At 44.0% G+C, this 25,643-nt stretch overlaps 1 protein-coding gene across 3 annotated transcripts in view; it reads left to right on the forward strand.

The window, feature by feature from the left end:
* The window catches only part of grik4 (glutamate receptor, ionotropic, kainate 4), a 321,139-nt gene that overhangs the window by 184,357 nt on the left and 111,139 nt on the right, over nt 1-25,643 (forward strand). For all 3 annotated transcript variants that reach the window (XM_052467210.1, XM_052467212.1, XM_052467211.1), the window contains 2 exons: nt 4,869-5,034; nt 9,463-9,641. In XM_052467210.1, coding sequence (XP_052323170.1) covers nt 4,869-5,034; nt 9,463-9,641 — 345 coding nt within the window. The remainder of the gene's footprint in view (nt 1-4,868; nt 5,035-9,462; nt 9,642-25,643) is intronic.

Consider the following 25,643-nt stretch of genomic DNA (forward strand, 5'->3'; position numbering starts at 1 on the left):
GTCTCCTCTCTCTCCCTCTCCTCTCTGTCTCCTCTGTCTCTCTCTCTCCCTCTCCTCTCTGTCTCTCTCCCTCTCCTCTCTGTCTCCTCTCTCTCTCTCTCTCCCTCTCCTATCTGTCTCCGACCCCCTCCCTCCCACCCACAGCAGCCGAGCTCCTACTCTGTGTCTCTCAGTGCCACGTATGATCAGATGGATATGATCACCCACACCTGCCCCATCCCTTCCCTTTCTCTCCGCCACAGCCACTTCTGCCAGCTCTGGGGTTGACTGACGGACTGTGTTCTCCTGTGCATCTGTTCTCTGATGGGCTGTGGCCAACCTGTATGCTCCTCTCTGTGAGCCCAGGCACTCCACAGTGGCTATGTTGTGTGTTAATTGTGAGTGGGCCAGTTCTGGGCTGTGACAGACACATGGCTAATGTTTTATTTTCCCAACAAAGGACACCATCGGTTATGGCTGACACACTGCCCCCCCCCCCATAAAGGATGTCTGATATTTTATTAAACATGAGTTTTGTTCGGCTGGCACATAAGGGGCAAGGTAGCAGATGTAAGATCTCATTATATTTTGGCTTACCATATGGCGTCAGATTTGCGTGCCTCCCTCTGGGGACTCCAAGGGCTCATGGTTGTTGTTTCACAGCCTACATGTAAGATTGAGTTGGACACTTGTCAACTTCTCAGTGGAAGCAGGCCTGGTAAATTAGGTTTCACCTTCAGACCAAGTGCTTTGAGAAACCGTGCTAATTTCCACAAAGTTAGACATGTGTACTTTTTGTCATTTGGCACAGCTTTTGCAGGAAACCTCAAGCTATGTCTTGGAGACCACCTCGACCAAAAACAAGAGTCTTTCTCAGTCCTTTTTTTGTGGAATAAGAACATAATTTTAGGTGAAAACAAAGTAGATGAAGCCCAACAATAACCTTGAGTCTTCTCAGAACACCATAACAGACATTAAACAATATACGGAAGAATGCATTTGGTATTCTCTGTGTTTTACTGTAGCTTGGTTAGGGGTCTGTGGTTATACTTTTAGGGGTCTGTGGTTAAGCTTTTAGGGGTCGTGGTTATACTTTTAGGGGTCTGTGGTTATACTACTTGAACAATGCGTCATGAAGGTTACCACCATCATTACCACTATCGCTATACCATTACCACTAAGTCTTTTCAGAAGACAATAATGCCATCAAGATGGATAAGTAGATGATTGCAGGTGAGGTCACCAAGCACCGCTTCCCATAAAATAGTGGAAAATGACTGGTGCATTGCACACACCAAAGGGCGTGCCTGTCCACTCAACCAGCCCAAAGGATTGTGGCCCGCTGCCGTCTCGTCCCGGCGTAATGACACCTGTCGTAACCATTGAGAATAGCAATCCTGATCTATGAGAATGTCACAATGAAACCCCACCGTCATAGAGGAGTCGCGTTCGAAAACATACTGCTGCGAATGCGACACCAACCAGTCAGGGGCCACGGTCATGCTTGTGAGACGGTAGCATTATGTTCATGGTGCGTACCGCAGGTGTTCCAGTGTGTTCTCTTCACACCTGTGGAGAGCGCCGGGTTTACTAGTTAGCCCTGCTCTCTGGCTCGCTGCCTCACTTCAGAGTCCTGTGCGGAGCGCTCTCATTAAACAACTCTGTCACACGGCAGTAGCCCACACTCAACACACACAACTATAAATTGCACCTCTAATACACTATTAACCTCCCCCTCAGTCTCCACCTCTCCGTACATTACTGTATCTGACTGGCGCATCGACCAAGCTCCGAGAGACGTAGTGGGGTTGTAGTGTCATGCGATTGCGTTGCTGTAAATGATCTGTCATACGACGGTACTTGTAGACGAGCTGGCTATTTCACTGCATAATATCCTATTTGTCCCGTAACTGTCATATATCTATATGGGTCAATGTGATTCATTCGCTTACGAAACCTTTGTGGGTTAGAAAGCAGTAACTGTGCTGTCTATGCGTCTGTTTTACTGAAGTCTGATTCTGATTTAAGTAGTAGTCCCTCAATGATGGAGGGACATGAAAAGGTTTCCCGAGCCAACTGGAGGAGGAGGTTGCGCCGAGGAAAATGACTCATCAAACCAGGGTGCTCATGACCCACCCCCCCCCCCTCCCGAATGAGCTCCCCTGTCTCCCAGACACGAACCCTTGACATCACAACTTTGTCTCGTGCCGGTTGTCGCCATGGTTTTTAAAGAACTTCCAGTGTCTGCATTGTTGTTCCGGACAAAGGGCACCTCTCAACTGACATTGAATTAGTTCTATGAGTTAAACGTCTTCGATGAGCTCGCTGAAACCAAAGAAACCAAACCTTTTCCTTCCTGATGCATTTATATTTTCTACACTGATTTATAGTTTTATTCATACGGATCACTGTAGAGCTACTGGGCTAGTTCTTATGGCAGTTTAGCGGGCCTCTTTGCTGTGGTCTCATGCTTTGGTAGTCAAATAATTCCTTCATCGAGCCAAACATATCACAACAAGTATTCACCAATGGGCCAATGGAGGTCTCCTCTCTTCTCTCCAAACCCAACTGCTTCACAGCAAAGTTACCAGAGCGGAAAGGCTCTCCAAACAAAAGGGGCACGGTGATAACACTCTGCAATCCGTGCTGTGAGAGCGAGAAGGGATCCTGGAAGGGCAGAGGGGTGGGGAGCGGTGGAGGGGTTGCATTGCGGCTCGGCCATTATCCGTGTTTCACATTTCTGCCACCACAGCCACTGCCTGTCAGGAAAAGAGCACGCTACATCCATCCACGCTTCCCGGGGACTCCATTGCACCCTGATGGGCAGGGATTTAAAATGAATTGGGGATACAGGGGCATAGGGAGAGCGATGTATGGGCACGCAGAACTGTGCAGGCAGGCAATCTGCTGTGATGAAGAGGCCTCCCAAGTGGCGCAGCGGTCTAAGGTACTGCGTCTTAGTGCTAGAGGCATCACTACAGACCCTGGTTTGATTCCAGGCTGTATCACAACCAGCCGTGATTGGGAGTCCCATAGGGCTGCACACAATTGGGCCAGCATCATCCGGGTTAGGGTTTGGCCGGGGTAGGCCGTCATTGTAAATATGAATTTGTTCTTAACTGACTTGCCTTGTTAAATAAAGGTTCAATACAAATTAAATGATCTCATGGCCCAAACTGCATCCTTCCAGGTACCCCTTCAAACCCCACTGTGCTAGCCGCTGCCCACCCGGTGTATTGCGTTCCCAGAGGCAACACAGCCTACTGCCCATCAGCCTGGGTGCATCCATCCACACCTCAGTGGATAGTGAATTAAAAGAGAGATGATTAAATTGCTTCTGGAAGACAGGAGCGAGGAGAGATAGAGGGGTGAGATGCACTTGTGTTTGCATTTTGAAAAAAGTTTTGCAAGTGGGGCACAGGTGTAAGTTATGTTCGTCATAACTTTGGAAGTTGGGAGCGAGGGGGGGTAGGACATCTTCATAGACTCTCTCCACATTTGTGTTTAACCTCTTAGAGAAACTGAGGACTTGTTATGACTGCATCCACATCAGAGGCACTGAACGAACGGCTGCAGTTTATTTAGCACATCAAATCCCAGCTGTGAAAACAGACACCCAATCAATACTGAACATCCCTAAAAGTTACAGGAAGTGTTTGTGATTGGAGATTTTTGGTCTCTTATAGATTCTTATCTGAGTTTTGTGTTTTTAACTTGAACTTTAACTCATTTAGCCTCATCACTGCATCGCAGTGCTAGAGGCGTCACTACAGACCCAGGTTTGATCCCAGGCTGTGTCGCAGCCGGCCGAGACCGGGAGACCAATGAGGCGGCGTACAATTGGCCCAGCGTCGTCCGGGTTAGGGGAGGTTTTGGGCGGCCGGGGTGTCCTTGTCCCATCGTGCTCTAGCGACTCCTTGTGGTGGGCCGGGCGCATGCACCCTAACTTCGGTCGCCAGTTGCACGGTGTTTCCTCCGACACATTGGTGCGGCTGGCTTCCGGGTTAAGAGAGCAGTGTGTCAAGAAGCAGTGCGGCTTGGCAGGATGGCGTTTCGGAGGATGCATGGCTCTCGACCTTCGCCTCTCCCGAGGCCGCACATGTGTTGCAGCGATTGGACAAAGACCGTAACTACCAATTGTATATGATGAAATTGGGGAGAAAAGGGGGTAAAAAGTAAGAAAATATATAATAATTTTTTTTAAACAGATTTGCAACGCTGCTGGGTTTTTTCACGCTCAACAGTTTCCTGTGTGGTCCACCACCGAAGGAACGTCCAGCCAACCGGATACAGCTGCGGGAAGCATTGGTGTCGAAAGGGGCCAGCGTTCTCACCACCTTGTAGAGTCAATGCCCCGATGAATTGAGGCGGTTCTGAGGGCAAAAGCTGAGTTGCAACTCAACATTAGAAAGGTGTTTTTATGTTTTGTACACTCAGAGTATAAACTGTTCTTAATTTAATCAAGCCCAGGAGTTCCAGTTAATTTAGTAGGCGTCTGTGAGGGAGTTCTTGAATTAATCAAATGAGTTTTTATTAGTTTCAGATATAAGATGCTCCTAATTAGCCTGATGAGAATATAATGAACAATTCTTATTTTGTACTGCTCAAACATCTCCTCTAGGAATGCTTTGGTTTTGTCAGGATCATGCTGTTTGTTTTATTGACACAATATTCTCATACAACAAGAGCTGAACGGTCCATCAGAAACTCTCTTTGTTACTTTATTCATTCATCCTGAACCTTATGTCTCTCTCTCTCTCTCTCTCTCTCTCTCTCTCTCTCTCTCTCTCTCTCTCTCTCTCTCTCTCTCTCTCTCTCTCTCTCTCTCTCTCTCTCTCTCTGTCTCTCTCTCTCTCTGTGTCTCTCTGTCTCTCTGTCTCTCTCTGTAGGTTCCCTATGTGAAAGTGGCCCCTGAGGACATTCTGAAGGTTCAGTTCCCCCGCTTCACCACCCTGGACCTGCGCCCCACCAACACAGACATCAGCCTGGCCGTGGCTGGCCTGCTCACCTTTTTCAACAGCACCACAGCCTGCCTCATCTGTGCCCAGGCCGACTGTGAGTGGGTCACGCACCACTAACTCTTTGTTGCCATATGTACCATATACACACATTCCATTCTCTCTCACACACACACAGTGGTTTTGGGATACAGTGCATTCAAATAGATGCAGAATCGCCCTGCAGTTGATACACCCACACACAAGCCTATCTATAACTCACATGCATTTACTCTTGCATAATTCTTTCTCCCCACAATGCGTCATCATCTAGTAAAATGCAGGCAAATGACTTTGCTTTTTACGTAGTCCATTAATGCATCTTCCTCTTTTATTCCAGTGTGACATTCTTGTGTGATGTCGCAAACACTTATCATCCAACACCTCCCACCCCGAGACGACAATGTCATGTCTGACCTTAAAAAGAGAAATGCATGAAAATACCCCGTATGGATTCATGATCAAACCGCCAGACTCAAAGACATCAAAGACAAAGCAACACAAAAAAAGTATGAAAGAATGGAAGATTAAATCCCAGTCTGTTTCCACCATTCCCCGTACAGAAATCAGTAATTACAAGTGCCCGTACAAAGTCACATTGACCCCATCTGCTACAGGCCAACTTTCCCCTTAATCAGCTTAGGGCTTTGAAGTGTGGCTGACTGGATTTCAGCTCTCGATTAGAACCGAGGTGTTCTCAGCTGGCACGAGCCCGCCCACCCCAGCCCACCATCACCCCCACCCCTCACACAACTCTCCCAACCAACTTCAGAAAATAATGGTTGACGTTTATGCTCAGTAAAGCCAGTTTGACTGAGGTGTTACCCGAGAAACGGAGATAACAAGGAAGAAAAGAGGGAGGGAGAAAGAAAACGCACACCAACAGCTAAAGACCTTAGTGACTCAGAACTGCCTGGACTTTGTTTCTTGACAATGACTGCCAGTGTCAAAACCAGCTAATTAGTTGTTATTTTCCACCCTGGTGTTTATGTCTGTTGCTGTCAATCTGCCGTTTAACGGAGCGCTCATCAAACGATGTTGTTAATCAGCCCACAGACACATGACAGTTCCGTGCCTCGCAAGGGTTATGAGACGCTGGGAAATATTGACATATCCACGAAGGGCCGCGATCTCACCATCAACAAGCTGTGTGAGAGAGGAACCTCAAACTTTAAAATGTCCTTTCTGTATGAGATCCTGCCTGTGTCAGTGTGGGCTAAGGGGGAATCGATAAGGCTACTGAGGGGGAGCATGGCCCTTCCCTTCCTCGACAGCGAGGAGGATGCCAGTCACTTTAGCTGAGGGAGGGGGTCTAACCATACTACTGCTATTGCACATAGGGGCAGAGGGAGAGGTTGTCTGGAAATGACATGGGTTGTAGTGATTGCCCTGCTATGTGACCCCTTCCGCAGCGCCACTGTAAAATGCCAATGACGGCTTGGGTTCGGCAATGTGCTGTAGCAGCAGTGGCGGTAGCCGCGGTAGCGTTAGCTGGCTGGCAGAGGCCCCGTGACGGTCGGCACTGGCCTCATTAATCACAGCGGCCGGTGACAGCCTAATAGAGCGTGGCCAAGTCATGAATATTTCCCAGCCTGCCCCTGGCTTCCTGGCTGAGAGATAGAGAGAGAGAGATAGGGGCAGGAGTAGAAGGAGTGTGGAGCTAGCGCAAAGAAGGACACCCATTAATCTGGCTAACCTGCCTACTACGGAGTAGTACAGTAGAACATAGAGCACCTAGCCACAGGGGTGGAGGAGGACTGTGTGGGAGAGGGGAGCACTTTGTTAACAGGGAGATTTGTGCATGGGAGGTCAGCTGGCGGGCAGCAGACAGGTGGGAGGGGACAGATCACCCACACTCTATTTCTGGGGGACTGGCTCAGACAAGACCAGCGGGCAGAGGGGGGTGGGGGGCTTCCTGGTCAACACAACATCTTATGTTAGGAATCCGCTATCACCTAACGTAGCATTTTCCAACTGTCAAGGTAGATGTTTGTGTCTCCTTGGAGAGGAACAATTATAGGATATGCTTGATCAACAATTCGACTCTCTGCTCGGAAAATGTCATGAGTAATCTGTAATTAAAGTTGATCAAGTAAAATAATGTCTCTCTGTCTCCGAAGAGAGCTGGATGAATAAACTCTGTGGGAAGACGGACCGGTTAACTGGGGTGATGAAGTGATTTAGCCGTTTACCGCCAATGACTTGTTGTTGTTTGTTGTCTGGGGATCAAGCTGAGCAATCCTCCCGACGTGATGACATTTAGAGAAAGTTTCAATACGGATTACGATATATTTACAGCTCCAGTAACAGCAGACGTCAGCCCACCTTAAATCTCCCCGTCAGAATGAATAGCTGCTGTGCTGTCAGTTCTGTTGCACTTCCTCCCTACTGAAAGACATCAGTAAGTGAGGAAACTGTGGAGACAATATGGCTCCACCAAAGGCTCTAAACAGAGGGATGAGAACAAAGCAGAGGAGAGCCCTGTTCAGCTGTTTGCTCGTCTACCCGGAGGAAGGATGAAGGATCATACAGACCCACAACGTCCCAAATTCCCAACCTTGCCCATTAAAGAGCTCTAGTGACACGCTGAACTGTTTATATAAGAGAGAGTGATAGACTATCGACTTTTTGATATGTGTGGTTATATTCAGGTTAGGATAAGTTCATGTACTGACACGCTACCAATGCCTAGATTAGCACCTGTCCTATCCCAAGCACTCCGGTTAACAAATGCTGCTAGTCTGGAGGGAAAACTACATACTTCCATCCGCCCATCAATCGCTTAAATCACCTGATTAATCATATGGTCATTCGGGTTCGGGCCTGTCTAAAAAGTATATCCATCGTTTACTGTGAAATGCCATGAAATTCTGCAAACTTCAACCATTCGGTTGTAGAGTGCAGGGTTCCCGGACAGCAGGAGTCCAACAGACTGGTGTGCACCCAGTTGAGTGCTGTGTTGACACTGGCAACACAGCACAGACCTGTCATTGGTCCTGGCCGAGTAGTGTATTTGCATAGAGGCACAGTGTGCAGGAAGGTAAATGAGAGTCAGGGCTTTGTGAGAGCCCAGTGAAATGTGACGGCCTGTGAAAGGGCGAAGTGACTGGATGCCCAGACTGAGTGGCAGACCCTGCCTTTATCTGTCTGCCTGAGAGGCAGCGTCAGGCAGTGCCACAGTGTGTGTGGCCCATGCCAATGAGGTACCTACAACATTGTAGAATCACAGGCAGCAGCAGCGCAGCCTCCACAAAGAAAAACAGACTTCACACGTCTCTACCCTTTTTCCATGGCTTACCGGGGAAACGGTGCCCCCGTTCGAGAATAATGATGTTATTTTTCATTAGCATGGGTTCAAAAGCCTGAAACGTTGACGCGACGTGGCTGCTCAAAAGAGATTGTGAAATGAAGACATCACGTCCATACTCCATTTTTATTTATGTCGCTTTGAATCATGCACAGCCGAGACACCAAATGGAAATGTATTCCCCACTGGTTGAATGCAAGGGAATGACAGGAGGGGCAACTCCTCTTTTTTCCCCCTCACATCAGGGCAACTCCTGCAGTGAACACTGAGCAGCTCAGTGTGCTGTCTTATGTAATGTACTAAATGTGAAATTGCAAGCAGGGAATGAAGATTGAGCAGGTTTAGAAGGCTCATCGCAGGTATGCTGTGTAACTCGCCAGGTAACGGAGCTGACCGTCTCGGAGAAGACAGGCACCGTCGCTGATGATGTGCGTTTCTAGGAGAAACAAACCATTAAAGGCATTAGGATTCGATGTGTTGGAACACGCAGTGCCTTAAGGAACAGCTGCTGCTGCTACTGCATGTAACCACAGGAAGAAAACAATGATTATAATGTAAAATGGCTTCTACTATGATCAATGCTGGATTAAGTTGTATTGTAATGGACTGTATGCTCATGTATATAACGTAATCTCAAAGGGAGGAGAGAAAGAACACAGCAAATGAACTCTTATCAAAATGTATTTTTCTACTACGAATAAAGCTTGGTCTCTGTGGTATTGTAATTGTATTACAAGTTCAGTGAAGTACCACTGGAAACATATTCATTACCTCACTTATAATGAACCCGTTTCCAATCTCTTTGAAGCGGCTCTGGGAGCTAAAATGCTGAAGATGTTTAAAAATATCACCTAGCAAATTAAGGACTTTACAATTAGCTGTAATCACAGGTCATCGGTTCAATTATTTTAGGGGGGAAGGATTTTAATGGCCGTGTTATTGACAAAACAAGGCATAAAAAGAATATGGTGTTTCTCACACAAAATGATGTATTTTTGTAATTTTTTAAAAACTTATTCAGTTGAAATGTTTTTGTTGTATTTTTGACTGTCAGCGCTAGTTCTCAGAAATGTGACTTTAATACTCATAAATTCTGAAATTCGTCACAGATTACCCTGAGGAGATTCGTTGTCTACCTGCTCATAATAACATCACTGGTCTTCGTCCCTTACCCCACAGGCTTATTAAATCTGGAGAGACTGCTACGCCAGTTCCTCATCTCCAAGGAGACCCTATCGGTTCGCATGCTGGATGACAGCCAGGATCCCACACCCCTTCTCAAGGAGATTCGCGATGACAAGACTGCCACCATCATTGTGGACGCTAACGCCACAATGTCCCACATCATTTTGGAAAGAGTGAGTTTATTTTACCTTTATTTAACTAGGCAATAAGAATTTGTTCTTAAGGCTGTCAATGACAGCCTAGAAACAGTGGGTTAACTGCCTGTTCAGGCACAGAATGACACAGTCCAACCTTGTCAGCTCTGGGGTTTGAACTTGCAACCTTCCGGTTACTAGTCCATTGCTTTAACCACTAGGCTACCCTGCCGCCCCAGTCTTGTCTGTCGTAGTGTGCTCTTTCCCGATGTTCTGAGACATCTCAGCAGTAGCTGATGATACACTTTTTAAAATATTTTTTTTTTATATCTATATGTCGATCCCAAGATAAAGTTCAGGGTCAAGGTGGATATTGAAAATAATTGAACGAGTTACAGGCTGAATCACTTACCGGTGAATGAGTGTTGGACTGAACGAATGGTAGCTTTAAACATCATACACGTAGTTCTGATGTACGTACTGTAGGTCTAGTAGCACGAATAAATCACGGAGTATCTGTAACTCCATATTTGGAGAGTAGAATGGTGTGCAAATACAATTAGAGGAGATTGTGGAGTGCCGTTGGGCTTAGCACTTAAACCACTAGAGTACCGAAGGGTAGCAGCAGAGATGGGAAATATTGAGAAATGAAAACCAATGCTAGAGATAGGAAATATGGAGATATTAAAAACCAATGCAATTAGCTTTTTTTTTTTTAAGGAAAAAGGTCTAGTCAGTCAAATCATTTTACTTCATGTGACAGGCGTGAGATGTAAATGACGTTCTGTTCTGTGATCATTCATTAATAATGGAGGAGTACATTTGGTTTAAATGGTTGATCTTTATAATAAATGCAATCCTTAACATCACAAACACCAATTAATATTGTTGTAGTATAAAGGAAATAGAAGTGACTAAAGTTTATTATAATATTTATTTTCCCTTTTTAATTTTTTTTTTTTACAGACATCTGTTGGTAGCAACGACTTTCTTTGTTGATAAGAACCTGTTTTTCAATCAATATTTATGCTTTCTATTGAAGGCGTTTATCACTCATCAGGTTATATGATGTGTATTTATAAATAAGCTAATTATTTGGTGGGTGCTTATGTTTGTCCTATTTCACAAATGTACAAGTCTGTATTAATAGAGAGTTTTGCATATCCCAACTCTCTCTGAGACCCTCAGAGAGTGGGGGCACAGTCAGGGTCTGCCATTATCAACAGGCAACCCTGGTGCAATTAGGGTGAAACGCTTTGCTCAAGGGCACATTGATAGATTTTTCATTTTGTCAAGTCAGAACGAGCAACCTTTCACACCCTAACTGCTCGGCCCCGTAAAATCACCAGCTGAGATTGGCAGTTCCATGAAGAGCCAGGGATTGAACCCAGGGTCTGATACATGCGAAGCATGTGCTCTACCATTGAGCTACATCCACTCAGTTGTGAAGAGCTAGTCCGACATACATAATATAATTCAATCTAATTGGACATTCATATCGGACATGACTATTCCTCACAGTAAACTGTCAATATGACCTTTCAGTGATGTCTGTTTCCACTAATAGAACCATACCTGACGTGAACAGAGAAGTTAGAAATGAAAGCAACAAAGATAGAACACTCTGTAGCTTGGCAGAGTTCTTCTGGAGCCGACATAAAGTTAATACTTTGCGTGATAGGACAAGCCTCCTGCTATCCCTTCTAAAGACCTGCGATTAGATCTTAAGGTGACAGAAACACGGGTGAAAGGCACCTTGCAGCAAATGGCCGTGTTGTAATTAAAACATAGATATTGGAAGCTTGGCTGCAGTGAAGGAGACAATGGCTAAAGGGAAATGGAGGGACAGGGAGAGACAGAGAGAAAGACGGAGAGACGGACAGAGACCAAGAGAGAGAGAGAGCAATTGAGCACTGGCTACGGGTGCATGCTAGGTTTGAATATTTGCTGGTATTTTACAAATGTTCCATCCTGAAAAAAAAATCCCTTTTCTCCCGGGTAGCCCGGTATTTCCCACCAAAACCAAGTGTAATTCAAAAGCATAAAAGTATATAGTCTATGTCTGAGTTTTAATAGAGTTTTGATTGAAAGTTCAGTGCTACCTGAGCCTGATGAGCTATACATAAAAATAATTTCATGAGCCCTACTGTACATTAAAGACATTTTAAGAGCCTATGCTCCAAAAATCCCAAATGATTGATGTCGTTATCCAATACATATATGATATACAATATAGGCTACTGCACATTACGCACTACAGAAAAACGTACAATCACGTAGATGTAGCTAGCTATATGCTCTCTTGGGTAAATAAATGAAACAAGCTCCAGTAGGCGAACCTTTTTGAGCGTGAATTGTATTACTGTACCGTATTGTATTATACTCCACTACATGGACTGGAATTACGCACCTCGTTCAAACCATGATAAAGCTGAGAGAACATGCGATTCTGGTGCAGCACATACGGCCTACAAGGTTACAAGCGTAGGTTAGCGAATTAGTAGGCTGACGCATATACACTTTTCATAATATTTCCCCTAATGTTATTAGCCGACCTCCTCGTTCTCTCTATTGATGCCTCGTTCCTTCCTCGCTTTCAACAGTGAAATGAAACAAGTTCCATTGCCCTTATCTTCGTCCTTCTAATGACACCCTGGAATAATATGGGACTAGAATTAGATGCAGATGGCATTCACTTCTCGTCACGAAGATTGAATGGTTATGGGACTGAATAAATAACTGCTGTAGCACACCGGCATCGCTCGTTCGCTCTTGCTTCAAACCACCTGTGAGTTCTATTGGCTGCCGTATTTAACATTCAGAAAACAAGACTTTGGACACACCTACTCATTGAGAAATAAAAACCCTTGAATGAGCAAAACCTTTGACTGGTACTGTATGTCTATCTTGAACAGGATTATCTATTTTGGATGCAATTTGAATGGAATTGATGAGAGAGAGAGAAAGAGAGAGAGAGAGAAAGAGAGAGAGAGAGAGAGAGAGAGACAGCTCGCGCCTGCTCCGATTTAAAGCAATGATATTCGAGGGATAGGCTGTTTCAAAAGTCTGCGGCTGCAATAAAAACATGTTTTTGTTACAATCAAATATGAAGGTGACCCCCGAAAGCCAGATGGAGATCAGTGTAAATTAGACGTGCATTCGGTCGGTCCATAGGCTATGCTGCAGCAAATGTAGGCCCACCTGTCACAAGGAAAAAAGGTACCGTGATGAGATGATAGGTCTGCATGCATTGTGAACTGCACTCCGTACTGAGCCGTCTGTCCCCATCTTGAGCATTGATGATTCATCATGCAGAGAGCAGAGAGAAGGCCGCAGAGAAGCAATATTTATTTGACAATACATCTGACAGTTCCATTTCACGTCATGCTGTTGATATAAATAATTTATTATAATTTACCAGTTTCTCACAGTTATTTATCCCAGGAAAAGGGAGTGGTTTTGGACGGTAAATCTCGGTAAATCTCGATAACTGGGTTCCCAGCATTCAACCTTAGTGCATGCCAGTGTCATAGCAGGACTGGCACTGGAAAAGCCAATCCCTCACAATATCCTCTGAGGAGACAATCAAAAATGTGCCTGTCTTCCCATCCGCATCGATCTGGCCAAAGGCCACGCCCACTAATATTTATTTTCCACGATAAGTCTGGATTTGTTTCCTCCCCGGCGACTTCTCGAATGCCAACACATTCAAACCATTTTGATTGGTCCCAGAAACCGATGGGTAGGGCCCGAGCTGGCCTGCACGAATCATGAATCACATAATTTTGACATCAGCTCAAACGACTTCTAGGACAGCAGATTCAGACTGATGTATGGCGTGATTGATAGAGCAGTGTAATTAAACTCAGGATGAGTCATCAGGCAACACTAATATCCCTGCCCCAATGAATATTTTTTCTTTTTTTTTCTCTAAATGTTTTTCTTTCTCTCCCTCTAAAGTATTTATCTCTCCCTCACACACTCCCTGATTAGTTCTTCTGTTGTCATATTTCTGGGTTCATCCAGTCAAGTCTTACTGTTTTGTTTCCCTGCCACTCTCCTTCCTCTTCAGTCTCAATCTTTGCCTCAATCAGAGATACTGATGGCCGTTGCTGGGCATCCTGTCACCATGGCAACTCGAGGGGGGGGGGGGGCAAAGAGTAACAACCCACAAGAGCTGACCGTGGGATTTCTTTCTATGTCTCCGCCTCTGTCCTACAGCCTCTCCATACCTCTATTATCATTTCTCTGTCTTCTACTCCTCCTCTTCTCCATCTCTCTGTCTGGAGGAGGTGTGTGGTGGTGCTGTGGATAGTTTGTTGGCACGCAGCCCGCTCATGAGGAGAGGACGTTGGCCGAGCAAATGTACGCTTTTTTTGCCAACATTTTGTGCTAGACTGAGGATTTAATTACATGGTAAACTGTAAGGACTTTGTATAAAAGAGTCTAATCTTATTACCCTCTCTTCACGCAGGACATTCTATCCTCTTTGTTTCTGGATGTTTACGTCTTTCGATAGAATGCTGGTCAGCCAGAGGTCTACTTCTTACACTGAAGACAGTGGGATTGTGTTTTTTTTTTCAATACTCTGAGAAGTGTTCATTTAAGTGGGACTCATATATAGTCTGTGAACGTATTTTATTTAACCCTCCAATAGTTAAATAAATCAGTGTATTGGCTGTGTGTTCTGCAGCAGGGCGTTTGTGGTCTGGGGGGGGTTTAGCTTCAGCATCACTGAATGTAATCTCGACATGTCAGCCCCCCGTGTTGTCCTACTATACAAAGCTGTGATCGGATTTGCTCAGATATTGTGCTCAGCATGGCGGGGAAGAACTATACGCCCCAAAACAAAAACCTGGGAAACAGAAAGAAAAGGGGCAATGAGAACAATAGAAAGCTGAGGAAGTTTGGCTTTGTGCCAGCCAAAAGAAACACTTTCTTTCCATTATTTATATTTGTAAACTTGCCGAAGTCCCTGACCCGTACTTCACATTTAAAGGCATATTAACTGTGATTAAAAAGCCGGACAACTTAAAAATCTGGTTTAAAAAAAGCTTGTAAACTCTATCATCTGTTGTCCTGTTGGCTGTCTTCAATCTCAACACTTCAAGACTTAGAACAATGTGCATTTTGCAGTGCAGTGTCCACCTGTCCTTCTCCGCTAAATTAAGTGATTTGACTTAAATTGACCTGACAATCTGATACTGTAAAACGGTTTAACAAATGTTAGCAAACAAGCAAGTAATGTATCATCTGGTCGGTTTCCTCTTAGCAGCAACCATTAAAATAATAATAACCATACAATCAAAAGAAAATGACTCAGTGTCATGGAAGTGTGCACATGTACAGTGTCATGGAAGTGGGCACATATACAGTGTCATGGAAGTGTGCACATATTCAGTGTCATGGAAGTGGGCACATATACAGTGTCATGGAAGTGTGCACATATACAGTGTCATGGAAGGGTACAGTGTCATGGAAGTGAGCACATATACAGTGTCATGGAAGGTGCACATATACAGTGTAGAATGTGGAAGTGCACACAGTGACTGTAAGTGGGCACATATACAGTGTTGGATGAGCACAAAGCAGTGTCATAAATGAGCACATATACAGTGTCATGGAAGTGGGCACATATACAGTGTCATGGAAGTGGGCACATATACAGTGTCATGGAAGTGAGCACATATACAGTGTCATGGAAGTGGGCACATATACAGTGTCATGGAAGTGGGCACATATACAGTGTCATGGAAGTGTGCACATATACAGTGTCATGGAAGTGGGCACATATACAGTGTCATGGAAGTGGGCACATATACAGTGTCATGGAAGTGGGCACATATACAGTGTCATGGAAGTGGGCACATATACAGTGTCATGGAAGTGGGCACATATACAGTGTCATGGAAGTGAGCACATATACAGTGTCATGGAAGTGGAGTGTGTGCACATATACAGTGTCATGGAAGTGGGCACATATACAGTGTCATGGAAGTGAGCACATATACAGTGTCATGGAAGTGGGCACATATACAGTGTCATGGAAGTGTGCACATATACAGTGTCATGGAAGTGAGCACATATACAGTGTCATGGAAGTGGGCACATATACAGTGTCATGGAAGTGGGCACATATACAGTGTCATGGAAGTGGGCACATATACAGTGTCATGGAAGTGGGCACATATACAGTGTCATGGAAGTGGGCACATATACAGTGTCATGGAAGTGTGGCACATATACAGTGTCATGGAAGTGAGCACATATACAGTGTCATGGAAGTGTGCACATATACAGTGTCATGGAAGTGAGCACATATACAGTGTCATGGAAGTGGGCACATATACAGTGTCATGGAAGTGGGCACATATACAGTGTCATGGAAGTGGGCACATATACAGTGTCATGGAAGTGTGCACATATACAGTGTCATGGAAGTGTGCACATATACAGTGTCATGGAAGTGGGCACATATACAGTGTCATGGAAGTGTGCACATATACAGTGTCATGGAAGTGGGCACATATACAGTGTCATGGAAGTGGGCACATATACAGTGTCATGGAAGTGGGCACATATACAGTGTCATGGAAGTGGGCACATATACAGTGTCATGGAAGTGGGCACATATACAGTGTCATGGAAGTGTGCACATATACAGTGTCATGGAAGTGAGCACATATACAGTGTCATCATGGCACATATACAGTGTCATGGAAGTGTGCACATATACAGTGTCATGGAAGTGTGCACATATACAGTGTCATGGAAGTGTGCACATATACAGTGTCATGGAAGTGTGCACATATACAGTGTCATGGAAGTGTGCACATATATGGAAGTGTGCACATATACAGTGTCATGGAAGTGAGCACATATACAGTGTCATGGAAGTGGGCACATATACAGTGTCATGGAAGTGGGCACATATACAGTGTCATGGAAGTGGGCACATATACAGTGTCATGGAAGTGGGCACATATACAGTGTCATGGAAGTGGGCACATATACAGTGTCATGGAAGTGGGCACATATACAGTGTCATGGAAGTGAGCACATATACAGTGTCATGGAAGTGTGCACATATACAGTGTCATGGAAGTGTGCACATATACAGTGTCATGGAAGTGGGCACATATACAGTGTCATGGAAGTGTGCACATATACAGTGTCATGGAAGTGTGCACATATACAGTGTCATGGAAGTGTGCACATATACAGTGTCATGGAAGTGTGCACATACAGTGTCATGGAAGTGTGCACATATACAGTGTCATGGAAGTGTGCACATATACAGTGTCATGGAAGTGTGCACATATACAGTGTCATGGAAGTGTGCACATATACAGTGTCATGGAAGTGTGCACATATACAGTGTCATGGAAGTGTGCACATATACAGTGTCATGGAAGTGGGCACATATACAGTGTCAGTGTCATGGAAGTGTGCACATATACAGTGTCATGGAAGTGGGCACATATACAGTGTCATGGAAGTGTGCACATATACAGTGTCATGGAAGTGTGCACATATACAGTGTCATGGAAGTGGGCACATATACAGTGTCATGGAAGTGTGCACATATACAGTGTCATGGAAGTGTGCACATATACAGTGTCATGGAAGTGTGCACATATACAGTGTCATGGAAGTGTGCACATATACAGTGTCATGGAAGTGGGCACATATACAGTGTCATGGAAGTGTGCACATATACAGTGTCATGGAAGTGGGCACATATACAGTGTCATGGAAGTGTGCACATATACAGTGTCATGGAAGTGTGCACATATACAGTGTCATGGCACATATACAGTGTGGGCACATATACAGTGTCATGGAAGTGGGCACATATACAGTGTCATGGAAGTGGGCACATATACAGTGTCATGGAAGTGGGCACATATACAGTGTCATGGAAGTGGGCACATATACAGTGTCATGGAAGTGGGCACATATACAGTGTCATGGAAGTGGGCACATATACAGTGTCATGGAAGTGGGCACATATACAGTGTCATGGAAGTGTGCACATATACAGTGTCATGGAAGTGTGCACATATACAGTGTCATGGAAGTGTGCACATATACAGTGTCATGGAAGTGGGCACATATACAGTGTCATGGAAGTGTGCACATATACAGTGTCATGGAAGTGTGCACATATACAGTGTCATGGAAGTGTGCACATATACAGTGTCATGGAAGTGTGCACATATACAGTGTCATGGAAGTGTGCACATATAAGTGTCATGTGTGCACATATACAGTGTCATGGAAGTGTGCACATATACAGTGTCATGGAAGTGTGCACATATACAGTGTCATGGAAGTGGGCACATATACAGTGTGTGCACATATACAGTGTCATGGAAGTGTGCACATATACAGTGTCATGGAAGTGAGCACATATACAGTGTCATGGAAGTGTGCACATATACAGTGTCATGGAAGTGTGCACATATACAGTGTCATGGAAGTGGGCACATATACAGTGTCATGGAAGTGGGCACATATACAGTGTCATGGAAGTGGGCACATATACAGTGTCATGGAAGTGGGCACATATACAGTGTCATGGAAGTGGGCACATATACAGTGTCATGGAAGTGGGCACATATACAGTGTCATGGAAGTGGGCACATGTACAGTGTCATGGAAGTGGGCACATATACAGTGTCATGGAAGTGAGCACATATACAGTGTCATGGAAGTGGGCACATATACAGTGTCATGGAAGTGGGCACATATACAGTGTCATGGAAGTGGGCACATATACAGTGTCATGGAAGTGGGCACATATACAGTGTCATGGAAGTGGGCACATATACAGTGTCATGGAAGTGAGCACATATACAGTGTCATGGAAGTGGGCACATATACAGTGTCATGGAAGTGGGCACATATACAGTGTCATGGAAGTGGGCACATATACAGTGTCATGGAAGTGAGCACATATACAGTGTCATGGAAGTGGGCACATATACAGTGTCATGGAAGTGGGCACATATACAGTGTCATGGAAGTGGGCACATATACAGTGTCATGGAAGTGAGCACATATACAGTGTCATGGAAGTGGGCACATATACAGTGTCATGGAAGTGAGCACATATACAGTGTCATGGAAGTGAGCACATATACAGTGTCATGGAAGTGAGCACAGTGTATGGAAGTACAGTGTCATGGAAGTGAGCACATATACAGTGTCATGGAAGCACATATACAGTGTCATGGAAGTGGGCACATATACAGTGTCATGGAAGTGAGCACATATACAGTGTCATGGCACATAACAGTGTCATGGAAGTGTGCACATATACAGTGTCATGGAAGTGGGCACATATACAGTGTCATGGAAGTGTGCACATATACAGTGTCATGGAAGTGAGCACATATACAGTGTCATGGAAGTGGGCACATATACAGTGTCATGGAAGTGAGCACATATACAGTGTCATGGAAGTGGGCACATATACAGTGTCATGGAAGTGGGCACATATACAGTGTCATGGAAGTGGGCACATATACAGTGTCATGGAAGTGGGCACATATACAGTGTCATGGAAGTGGGCACATATACAGTGTCATGGAAGTGGGCACATATACAGTGTCATGGAAGTGGGCACATATACAGTGTCATGGAAGTGGGCACATATACAGTGTCATGGAAGTGGGCACATATACAGTGTCATGGAAGTGGGCACATATACAGTGTCATGGAAGTGGGCACATATACAGTGTCATGGAAGTGGGCACATATACAGTGTCATGGAAGTGGGCACATATATGTCGTGAAAAAGTATTTGCCCCCTTTCTAATTTTCTCTACTTTTGCATATTGTTTATACAAAATGTTATCAGATCTTACACCAACATCGAATATACATAAAGGGAACCTGAATTAACAAATAACACAACAATTACATATTTATTTCATAAACAAAATGATGCAACACCCAATGTCCATTTGTGAAAGCGTATTTGCCCCCCTTACACTCAATAACTGATTGTGACACCTTTAACTGCAGTGACTCCAACCAGATGCTTCCTGTAGTTGTTGATCAGTCTCTCAAGTCGCTGTGGAGGAATTTTGGCCCACTTTTCCATGCAGAACTGCTGTAACTCAGCAGCATTTGTGGGTTTTCAAGCATGAACTGCTCGTTTCAAGTCCTGCCACAACATCTCAATTGGGATTAAGTCTGGACTTTGACTAGGCCATTCCGAAACTTTAAATTGGTTGCTTTTTAGCCATTTTCATGTAGACTTGATTGTGTGTTTAGGATCATTGTCTTGCTGCATGACCCAGCTGCTCTTCAGTTTCAGCTCACAGATGGATGGCAAGTCATCCAAGTCCTGAGGCAGCAAAGCATCCCCAAACCATCACACTAACACCACAATGCTTGACTGTTGGTATAAGGTTCTTAATGTGGAATGTAGTGTTTGGTTTTCAACAGGCATAATGGGACCCATGACATCCAAATAGTTATACTTTTGAATCATCTTCCCATAGAACATTCTTCCAAGAGTCTTGATGATCATCCATTTTTCATACAGGGGAATTGGGTGTTGCATAACTTTGTTAATAAAAAATATAAAAACTATTTGTAAACTCAGGTTCCCTTTATCTCATTTTAAGTTTTGGTTGAAGGTTGAAGATATTTTTAGAACACCTACTCATTCAAGGGTTTTTCTTTATTTTTACTATTTTCTACATTTTCTACATTGTAGAATAAGAGTGAAGACATCAACATTATTAAATAACACATATGGAACCATGTAGTAACCACAAAAGTATATATATATATTTTATATATGCTTTGATGACAGCTTTTCACACTTGGCATTCTCTCAACCAGCATCACCTGGAATGCTTTTCCAACAGTCTTGAAGGAGTTCCCACATATGCTGAGCACTTGTTGGCTGCTTTTTCTTCACTCTGCGGGCCGACTCAGCCCAAACCATCTCAATTTAGTTGAGGTCGGGGTATTGTGGAGGGCAGGTCATCTGATGCAGCACTCCATCATTCTCCTTCTTGGTAAAAATAGCCCTTACACAGCCTGGAGGTATGTTGGGTCATTGTCCTGTTGAAAAACAAATGATAGTCCCACTAAACCCAAACCATATGGGATGGAATATCGCTGCAGAATGCTGTGGTAGCCATGCTGGTTAAGTGTACCTTGAATTCTAAATAAATCACTGACAGTGTCACCAGCAAAATACCCCCACACCAATACACCTCTGGGAACCACACATGCGGAGATCATCCGTTCACCCACACCATGTCTCACAAAAACTCTAGACCAAAGGACACATTTCCACCGGTCTAATGGACATTGCTCTTGTTTCTTGGCCCAAACAAGTCTGTTACTTGAACTCTGTGAAGCATTTACTTGGGCTGCAATTTCTGAGGCTGGTAACTCTACAGTATTGAAGTAACTCTACAGTAGCGTCACGGCTTCATTGCTCCAGAACACCACAAGGGGGAGTTAGAGCACTTATTATGCATTTGAGTCCCAAGGTTTTTATATGACCAATCATATTGAGTGGTTCCAATGACGAATTTTGGCGCGAGCCACCCTTGCCTGGTGGCGTTCTTCAACAAAGATGGCTGACAAAACATTACGGTGGAACCAAATGTAAGTTGTTATAACTTCATAACGAGTCAAGCAAAAAATGTACAATTGAGAGGAATATGTTAGTTAATGTAGAGACAAACATTTGTGCATATTTTTTGGTCACGTATATATATATCGTAATAAGAGTTTGAATTATACAACCAATTTTCCAAAGCCTATAGAGTCATCAGAGGCCTGGTAAGTAGGTCTCAGCGAGATTACATACCCCCATAGCTGGTATAATATCAAAGATAAGGACCGTGATTTTTATTGCAAAAAGTTATCGGAACCTGCGAAACTTATTAAGGTTAAAAAAGGGTTCTATAGAACCGTCGACAGGATCGTCTCCGAGTTGAATGAACGCCTATCACTGAACAATATGGAAATATTCCTGATGTACAACCCTATACATAAACGTGTACAAATCTCAGGAGATGCTGCCTGGGGAATAAAGACTGGCGGTAATTTAGCCTACATGTTGGGGATGGGTCCCAATAAATGGACGTATGTGAGAGATAAATTATTCCCATTCCCCGCGGATATACATGCAGGATTTTACAATATATTTGTGTATACCGACATCATATCCTATCAAAGGGTCGGAGACAGCTGTGTGCCACTCCTGAGAACGGTACATATAGACGGAAAGGATGGGGACATAGTCACTGTCACCTATGACAAGCCACACTACGTACCTGTAAGCAAGAAATATATTGAAAACATTCTTCTTGAGCTTAAAACGAATCAGAACGAAAACATCGAATTTACTTATGGTAAAACAATTGTAAAAATCCACTTTAGACCCACCAAAACCTCTCTACATATATAATATTAGTATTACATATTTTATAGACATAATACATATAAAGTAAAAAGGGTTATGGAACACCGACATCCCGACCCTAACCGTTATGTCTCATACTATGTTGTTCAAGTGGGTAATGGTTCCCCAATCATGTATGGTTCGGGGATAGGAGGTATATTTCGTAACCTCTTTAGGATGGTTTTACCGTTTATGAAGAGAGGCCTCAGCATAGCCAAACCGCATTTAAAATCAGCAGCAAAAAATATAGTAAGTGAGGTTGTAGCCAATGCTATGACCAGAAGGGCGTCACCAGATGTCGAGCGTCAAGAAGGCTCGGGGCTGATGATGTTGCCTCGAAGACCAAAAAAGAGACCTCCGGGTATAAGGCACAGGGGGCCCTCAAGGAAAACTTTTCTTTCCCCTTTGTCGCATCTGCAGTGAAAACAAACAACAAACCCCATGTGATCACTCAGATCAAGAAAGAGCCCTGACAGGGGTGTGGGTCACAGTTGAATTCTCTAAGGCTTTAGAGATGGGGTATCGTGTGGCCAAAATCTTTGAAGTGTGGAACTTTTCCAAGAAGTCAGACACTCTTTTTAAAGAGTACATCAAGACCTTCTTGAAATGCAAGCAAATGGCTTCATGCTATCCTGCATCGGTCACAGATCAAGAGAGCAAAGACAGGTACATTCAAGACTATCACGACAGAGAAGGCATACTTCTTGACCCTGACAGAATAGAGGTCAACAAAACCAAACGAAATGTGTCGAAATTGTACTTAAATTCGCTTTGGGGCAAATAATCGCAGAGATGTAATACGCTAACAACGTCGATTATTAAAGACCCCGAAGAATTTTTTGAATTTTTTTTCCCGGACCAATACGAAATGTCACATTTTTCATTCTTGAGTCAAGACATTGCCATGGTGCAATGGCGACGTAACAAGAAGTGGGTTCTACCCCCAGGTAATGTAAATGTGTTTCTTGCAGCATTTACCACAGCCTATGGCCGACTTGAACTGTACACGCTCATGGAGCAGCTTCAGAGGCGGGTTCTTTACCACGACACAGACTCTGTGGTCTATGTAATCAAACAGGGGGATTGGAGCCCCCCACTCAGCAACTATCTGGGTGGCTTAACGAGTGAACTCGAAGAGGGTGACCATATCACAGAATGGTCCTCCTGTGGTCCCAAAAGCTATGCTTTTAGGACTAAAAACAATCACGTGGTGTTGAAAGCCAAAGGCGTGACTCAAAACTATGAAAATGCCCCGCATATAAACTTGGAATGAATCACACGCTTGGTCGACAGGAATAGTGACTTGGAGATTTCGAGCTCCTACAAAAAGATTGTTGGGGATAAAAAGGGCTTCCATCTGAGGAATGCCCCACTCGCTAAAAGATTCAGGGTAGTCTATGACAAGAGACTGCTTTTGCCTGACGGGACCACATTGCCCTTTGGCTACTGACTTATGCTACAAGCCGCAGTGTGTCATTAAAGCTTAAGATATAATGACTGCTGTAGAAGGTTTTGACCCCCGGTTGCAACTACCATTTTCGGCCTTAATCGCAGGGCCGTCTAATAGTGGTAAAACTTGTTTTGTAAAAGGTATTTTAGAGAATTCTGAACATGTGTTATCTCAAAAGCCTGATAATGTTGTGTGGTGTTATTCTTGTTATCAACCTCTGTATGATGAATTGTTGAAGACAATAAAAATCAAGTTTGTTGAAGGAATACCTGAATCCCTGTCTGATGATGATGAGGATTCTCCCTTCAAAAAAACTATCTGCTGGTTTTGGACTATATGCTATTTGCAGGTAGCAAACATCCCGAAATTGCCAGAGCGTTTACCCAATATACTCATCATAGAAACCTGTCCGTGCTTTACTTGGTGCAGAATGTGTTTCACCAAGGTAAAAATAGCCGCACCATCAGTTTGAACGCCAATTACATGGTTTTGTTCAAAAATCCTAGAGACAAACTACAAATTAACACTCAAGCTCAGCAGATGTACCCGGGAGGAAATCCTACTTTATGGAAAGCTACGAGGACGCTACCAAAGCGCCATTTTTTCATTTAATCGTGGATTTAAAAGCAAATACAGGTCTGTTCCCGTGGGAGTGGCCGGCTGCGTACATTCCTAAAAAGTAACCGCTATGTCTCTGCGTTTAAAAAGAAACCTGCCCCTCTTGAGAAGCCTAGTTGGGGCTACATCTAATGAACAGAAGGCCACCTTGGGTCACTGTTCTTCAGATCTCATATTATCCCTATGTGAGATTGCTTTGAATCTTCTCGAAGGATGCATTCCACTCACCCTGACCCAATTGAAAAAATTAAAGAGACAAAAGACCGCGATCAAACTCTTTGCCAATAAAAGGGTCAGACTTCAAAATAGAGCCTCTGATAACTCTATAGGCTTTGGAAAATTGGTTGTATAATTCGAACTCTGATTATTACGATATATATGTTCGGACGCATTACTTGGGAGAGTCAGGTAGAAGCCGCTGTGCTCCATGATGCACTCCGGTGTACACACGAATGATAATGTATTTTATCATGCATGTGGGTTTAAATTAACCCCCGATGCCTCCACCACATCCTGCTCTAATACCCAACTGTTGATCTTTTGGGGCCAGTTTTTCCAGCGGACCAACACCCATTTTTGACCCTTTTCTCTCTTTTGATCTAGAATCTCCTCCACGTGAAACACTTTGTCTTTACCCAACTGTACCTTCTGGAATTCCTTCTCATAAAAAGATCCCTCTATAAGTTCCCCGTCATAATCTTTTAATGTGTAGACCGGGGGTATGCGCGGCAGACATTCTGTAACCGTGAAAAGCTCATCACTGTATCCTGCTCATATTTTTTGTCAAAAACACCCCTCAACTTGGATATACGAACCAAGTCCCCCACAATGAATTTAACAAAAATAAATCTTACGGCGAAGGGGGAACAAACCATACAGATTTTTAAAGACTTGAAAAGAGTTTTCAGAAGAGACCTCGGAGGGTTTCATCCGTATACTCTTATGATAACTATTGTTTTCCCCAATTACTAAATCTTGAACTATATCGATATATCTATGCGTGTTGTGAGCTGTAAAATAGCGCCACATCCGCTCCTTCAGAGTTCTGTTAAAGTGTTCAACAACTGAAGCTTTCAAATCCGAGCCTGAAACAAAATGTACTATATTGTGCTTCTTCATGAGTTTGTGAAAAGTATTATTAAAAAATTATTTTCCGCCATCAGTCTGCACTTACTTGGGGGCTCCTCCTTCCTTCAAGATAGAGTCAAAGGCCCGGGTCACCTCTGCCCCACTCTCTTATTTTTTAAGACCCTGACAAAAGCTATTTTAGAGAAAATATCTATAACCGTTAGCATGTAGCGATTTCCATCATTTTTATCTGCGAGGGCCTGCATGTCACATAGATCAGCCTGAAATTGGGACAATGGTTGGGTAGAAAATGATTATATATCTTATTTCTTGGAAATTGTTTTCTTACGGGTTTATGTAGAGTGTGCGCATCCTGCTCTGCTAACCACTCATTCACTTTAGCATCGCTTAACCGGCTACCTGTTTCTTCGGCTAAAGCTCTCTGTAAACGTTCCATACCCCT

This window comes from Oncorhynchus keta, chromosome 18, assembly GCF_023373465.1.
Source record: "Oncorhynchus keta strain PuntledgeMale-10-30-2019 chromosome 18, Oket_V2, whole genome shotgun sequence".
In the NCBI taxonomy this organism is placed as follows: domain Eukaryota; kingdom Metazoa; phylum Chordata; class Actinopteri; order Salmoniformes; family Salmonidae; genus Oncorhynchus; species Oncorhynchus keta.